The following is a 6,000-nucleotide window of genomic DNA, read 5'->3' on the forward strand; positions in this document are numbered from 1 at the left end:
TCCAATATTTGATGAAACGTTGTGTTGGGATCTGAGATTCAAAGGTGATCAGAACCAACTCTGTCTTCCAGGAGCTTACAGTCTACTGGGGCCTCTCAAAGGATCTGGGATCCCCTTGGGACCGTGTCAATCCTGGGTCCAAATTTAGGCTCTAACACTAATTTGCAGGGAACACTAGAGGTAATGAATTACATAAAGTGCCTACCAGTGCCTAATACACAGATGATGCTGATTATGAAGAAGATAATGAACTTTGCTTATAACATGTTGGACACTAAGGGTTTCACATGTTACGATTTCATTTCAACACTAAAGCAACACTATTATCTACACAGTTATCTATAAATGTCATCTAATAGGAGAGAATCTTTTGGTATTTGTGGTGCCAATGCTGGAGAAGTCCTTCTATGTTTATGATGATTCTCGTTCCTTTCTTTGCTATAACAGTATATCTAAGAGAATGAAAAAGAGTGATACAACTGGATTGAGGATATTTAATTTTTTAAATACTACTGATGTCCATTTAGTTGAGTCCTATTTATTGTTTTTAATACTCTTAGAAATAAAATACATAGAATGGAAAATGAGCCACAGGATGAAAAGAGAGGGCTTGTATAAATGTCCTCCATAAAGAGAGTAAAAAGAAAACTAAAACTACCATTTACTCTGTACTTCCTATGTGTCCGACACTGTGCTGAGCACTAAATATTACTTCATTTAATCCTTCTGACAATTTTATGAGGTAGACACCACAGTTACATTAATCCCATTTTAGAGATGATGAAACTGAGGCTCATCAAGGTTAAGAAACTTGCTCAACCTCCCACAGCTGGGAAGCAGCAGGGTTGCAATGTAAACCCAGGTCTGGCTGGTACCAATGGCCATGCTTTCTCCACCGCAGGAGGCTGCATCCACCACCTAGCAAAGGTGGGTCTCATCAGTGGGCATGCTCTTTGGCCCACAGCCCACCATTCTGTCTGGAGGCAGGATGCTGACTGCTTGGAGCTGACTTCTCTTGGGTCATTCTACTATCATGCTCTCACCTGTGATAACTGCCAAAACTACATCACAAGTTTTTTTTTCTTTATATTCTGAACATGTTTACCATGACATCCATTGGAACTGACAAAAACACTCCCATCTTCCCTTTCTAACTTAACTAGGCCATGATCATCCTTGAAAAAAAATATACCCAGCTATCTCAGACACTGTTTTAATATCCACATTTATCAGCTCCGCATCTGCTTAAACATATTTGGAAGAACAAGAATGTTCGGAGACCTAAAGAAGGAATAAGACCAAGGACCAGGCAGGTATACCAGTTGCTCGAAAGTTCCACAAAAAAAATCCGAAAGACTGGTGCATATCACTTATAAAGACAATAACAGCAATCATTTATGGAGTTACTATAATATGCAGGCATGAAGATACTTTACATATGTTATTTATTCTTCATAAGAATTAAGCAACTATTTTTATTCTAATTTTACCCATGTTGAAACACAAGCGGTTGTGTTTGAGTAACCTGCAGAATCAAGATTTAAATTCCATCCTTTTTCTACTACCCTACACTCTCAAGAGTATGCATGGACAGAAAAACGAAACCAAACACCTTAGCCTTAGCTCCACATTACCCTCTATCTTAGAATAAAGAAACTGGGTGTCATCTAATAAACTAGTTCTAGACATTTTTCACTCCTAAGAATAGCATCTAGTTATATAATGGCACAATTTTAACAGCTGTGATTGTAAAATATACACACGCACACACACGTGTATATTTTATATATATTTAAATATATTTTAAATGTTTTAATATTTATCATATATAAGTATAAATATTATACATATATATATTTTTTAAGGTAAAAACAATTAAAACTCTTATTCTCATAGTGTGGGAGAGGGAGAGAAATGTCTCAGTAGAACCAAGCCTACTGAAAGGAAAATGTATCATAAACAAAGAGTACAGCAGGACAAAAGCCCTCCACAATGAAGACAAAACCACTAGGTAATGTTTTGAGGCATCCTGCTTGAGTTAAAAAAGGCCTGGTTTCCCAGCTGGACCTCTCACTGAATAATCTCAGAACTTAATCTTTAAATTCTCTGTGCTTCAGCTGTGCCAACTGCAAAGGAAACAAACAAATATCGTAACAAAACAGCAAGCAACAGTGCTACACTTTATCTCAAAAGCACACTACTTACAGGAAAGAGAATAAGCCCCTGGAGAGGTGTGAACTGCAGCAGCTCAAAGCAGCATTTGTGTTCCTATCACAGCAGCATTCACACAGTACTGCAACTGCTGCTTTCCTTATCTGTCTCCCAGAACAGACTGTGAACCAGCGGAGGGAAGGCATTCTTATCTTATTTGTCATTACATTCCCAGCATCTAGCAGCACCTAGCGAGGAGCAGAGGCTCGCAAACAGCAATGGAGACAAGTAGCTTAATCCCTAAAACATTTCATCTTTCATACACCAGAGGTAACCAGAAATAATACATGTATGCACAAAGACTTGTCTTATAATACACTGTGCAGCACTGTGAACTTAAAAGGGCATGAATAGATGTGTATAAGGTCAGTCAACTGCTATTCAGCTCTTCTTGGGTCACTGAGCTCAAATATAAAAGCTTTTGTGTTCATTTAATGAATCCTGTGCAACCAGGTTACTGGAGCAACCCTCATAAATACTCTACATAAAACAAGAGGAAACAATAGATGGTTTCTTAAGATCACTTCCTTTTAGTGAAACATTTTAGGTCACTGATGACAGAAAAGCCAGGTGCTAGGTAGCTGGGCTAACTTGAACAACATAGGCCGACTGCCTGGGTTCCAATCCCGGCTCTGCCACTTGATAATGTATAATCTTGGGAGCAAGTTATTTAACTTCTCAGCTCCTTGGTAATTTTAATACAGTACCTACTTCAAAAGACTGTTGAAAGGATTAGCTAAGTTAACATATGTAAAGCACTGAGAACAGGGCCTGGCACATAAAAATGCACGTATGACACAGGTGTTTGCTATTGCTTTTATTCTTTACAGATAAAACTAAGGAGTTGGATTAGATTCCTTCCAGTTACAAGTCTATGAATCTCCTTGGCAGTAAAGCTGCATTAGGCACATACCCCATACAAAAGAGCTAAATATGTTTTGATGGTTATCAAGGACCTTCCTGGAAGTTTGCTTCCATTCAAACCTCACCAAGAACCCTCACAGGGTGACACCCACGTCTCAAAAGCAATGACAAATTCCCTACATAAAGAGGAACATTAAATAGAAATGACAATGCCTCTTAACCTCTTCTTCCTCATACAAGCTCAGTTACAAATCATGCAGATATGTTAGACTTGTAAGCCCCTTAAATATTATCTGCTCCGTGACCCTCATTCTGCAGATGAGAAAACCCAGCCAGTCACAGGATGAGGATGAGTGACTTGCCCAAATCAAATGATAAGTTAGTGTTAGAGCCACAATTAGGACCCAAGTGGCCTGACTCGTTTGCCAGTCCGCTGTCTCGTACCTCATTGCTGAGCACATCCTATAAACAACTCAGAACCAGTGCCTATTCACTGATGTGAGAGCCAAAAATTCCAAATGTCACTCCTCTGTGAAGGCAACATGGAGAATCAGTTAGTGCCACTTCTTTAACCTGGCTCAGCCATCACCATGTCCAGTTAGGAAAGCAATATATCTTTGCACCTCAGTTTCTCCAACTACAAACCAAGTGGAAACCCCTGTTCAAAATGATATCATTAGAAATTCCACAATATTATCTTCAGATCGCACGCAACAGGTGTGAGGATGGACAAAATGACTTCTACCCAGGGTTTTGATCCCATTAAAATGCCAGAAGTTTAGAGGCTTCAGAGAGGCCTTTGAGAAGTCAATCAGACCAGCAGAAAACAATTAAAAAAAAGAAAAAAATCACAGCTTGCTTACACTTTCTTACTTGCCTATGTAAAGAAGATCACAAAGAAATGGGCACAAGGCAACTAAGCACACAGTCCTTTTGACTACTAATTCTGAACTGGAGAGATGCAGAGTGGGTGTAGGTAAATCCATCAGAGGATCATCCCGGGGAGGCACAATTCACTAAGAAGAAAATGGAAAGGAAGCACAAAGGGATGAGAAACGGTGAAAGGAAAAGAGGTTACTCTTACTCTAATTTTTCAAGAGTTGAGATACTAGGGAATAAAGAGAGGTATTTAAATAGCCCAAGGATGCAGAGCCTCTAGGGCAGATATGAAGCTGGGGAAATGTTAATGAAGAACAAAGGTTCCCTGGGGAAAGGTGCACTGACTTATGAAGTAATGTCATTCTGCATACATTTACTACATTTGCACACCAGCTTTCATCTGCAGAGCTCAAAGGGCTTGATTCTCATCTCGGGTGCGCTAATGAAGTTCCCCTGTGCGGCAAATAGGGCAGGTATTGTAATTTCCTCTTCACGAATGGGAAAACAGGGCCAAAGGGAGGTCTGACACCGCTGGGGAAGAGGTCTAGGCTCTCTGTATCCCACTCCGGTCCTAAATCCACCAGGTCCCATCGTATCAGTAGTAGTAATAATAAGTAAGACCGATTTCTTATTTTGTACCAGACATTGCCAGCGAACAACTTGACAGGCGTTTCCTTATTTAATTCTAACAACTCTAGGAGGCAGGCACAATTATTCCTATCTTACGACAAAGCTGAGGCAAAGAAAAGATTATTTGCCCGGGGCACTTGGTGGAGCCCAAGCGTAGGCCGAGCAGCCTCGGTTTCAGCTGAGTTTGGAAAGGGGTCGGGACACAAAGACTCCGGCCGCGGGGGGCTTTCCCGACGTCTCCGGCCCTTTCTGAGGGATGCCGGCTCCCGGAGCACCCCGGACTCAAGACACAGGGCCGGGCCCGCCCCCTCTTCGCCCCCGAGGGGGCCCGGCGTACTCCCAGCCTCCACCCCGGGGTTGGTAGGGCCTCCTCGGCCTCAAGCCCTCGGGCGAGGGGGACCCGGGCGGCGGGAGGTACCTGGGGGCTGTCCTGCAACGCCTCCTCTAGCAGGAGCTTGTCCACGGCGGGCATGGTGCCGCGCGGCGGGGCCGACGGCCGGACGAAAGCACGGAGGGCAGGTGACGCGGCGGCCGAGAGTGCTCGAGGATCAGGCGACGAGGCGGACGACGCTCTGTGCCCAGGGCGGCCCCGCGTGCGCCCACGCCTGGCCAGTGAGTGACCGCCGCCCGCCCGCCGGCCCTCCTCTCCTCCCAGCCCTCAGCGGAGCCGGATCAACAGGAAGTGTGGCGAGCGCCCGACCCGGACACCGGAAGTGTGGCGGCCCCGCTTTCCCCCCGCGCCCACCTCTCGCGGGAAACCGCAGACCCCCACGGGTCAGCCAGGCGCCAAGTGAACGTCTAGGGTGTTAGGCTCAGCAGTTAAGGGGCCGAATCTTATGCCGGTCAATGCATCTAAAGCCCAGGAGGGGGAACTCAAGAGCGGAAAGATAAGGTTTTATCTACTTGTGGCTATCCAGATTTTTTGAGTCAGGGAGATAGGAGCTAACAGTTTTGCTGATTTGAAAATCTGTGAAATGCTGTGTGAAAATCCCGCGCTTCCCGCACCACTTTTTCTACGTAAATCTCAGTGCCCTCGTAACAGCTCTGAGAGCAGAGAGATCAACTAGTTCTAGGGGAAAAAAAGGGGGTAACTGAATCATCTGTGATATTTAGAAGTAACTTTTTGGGAAACCACAGCTATTTAATTTGGCCAATATGATTAGGGCTCGTCCTCGTCGATTGCTGTGTTTTGTCATTTTGGAAAGTTTCATAATCAAGTTTTTAGAAGTGGAAGGGATAGATAATCTAGTTCAGTGTTGTCATTTAGAGATTAAATAATAATAATAATCAGGGACCCAAAGAATGAAGTGATTTGGTCAGAGTCAATTAACGAAAGAAAGCTAAAGAAAGAAGAGAAGGAGGTAAGGGGAAGTACTTGACATCTTTTAATACCAAAGGCAAGGGTTTCAGAATCTC

General features: G+C 43.5%; 1 protein-coding gene across 1 annotated transcript in view; it reads right to left on the bottom strand.

Moving 5' to 3' along the window:
• APPL2 (adaptor protein, phosphotyrosine interacting with PH domain and leucine zipper 2) overlaps nt 1–5,217 on the bottom strand; it is a 53,002-nt gene extending 47,785 nt beyond the window's left edge. The window contains exon 1 of the mRNA XM_060025528.1: nt 5,003–5,217. Coding sequence (XP_059881511.1) covers nt 5,003–5,056 — 54 coding nt within the window. The 5' untranslated portion in view covers nt 5,057–5,217. The remainder of the gene's footprint in view (nt 1–5,002) is intronic.
• Nucleotides 5,218–6,000: the final 783 nt, after the last annotated feature.

The sequence above is a fragment of the Delphinus delphis genome, chromosome 11 (assembly GCF_949987515.2).
Source record: "Delphinus delphis chromosome 11, mDelDel1.2, whole genome shotgun sequence".
NCBI classification, from domain to species: domain Eukaryota; kingdom Metazoa; phylum Chordata; class Mammalia; order Artiodactyla; family Delphinidae; genus Delphinus; species Delphinus delphis.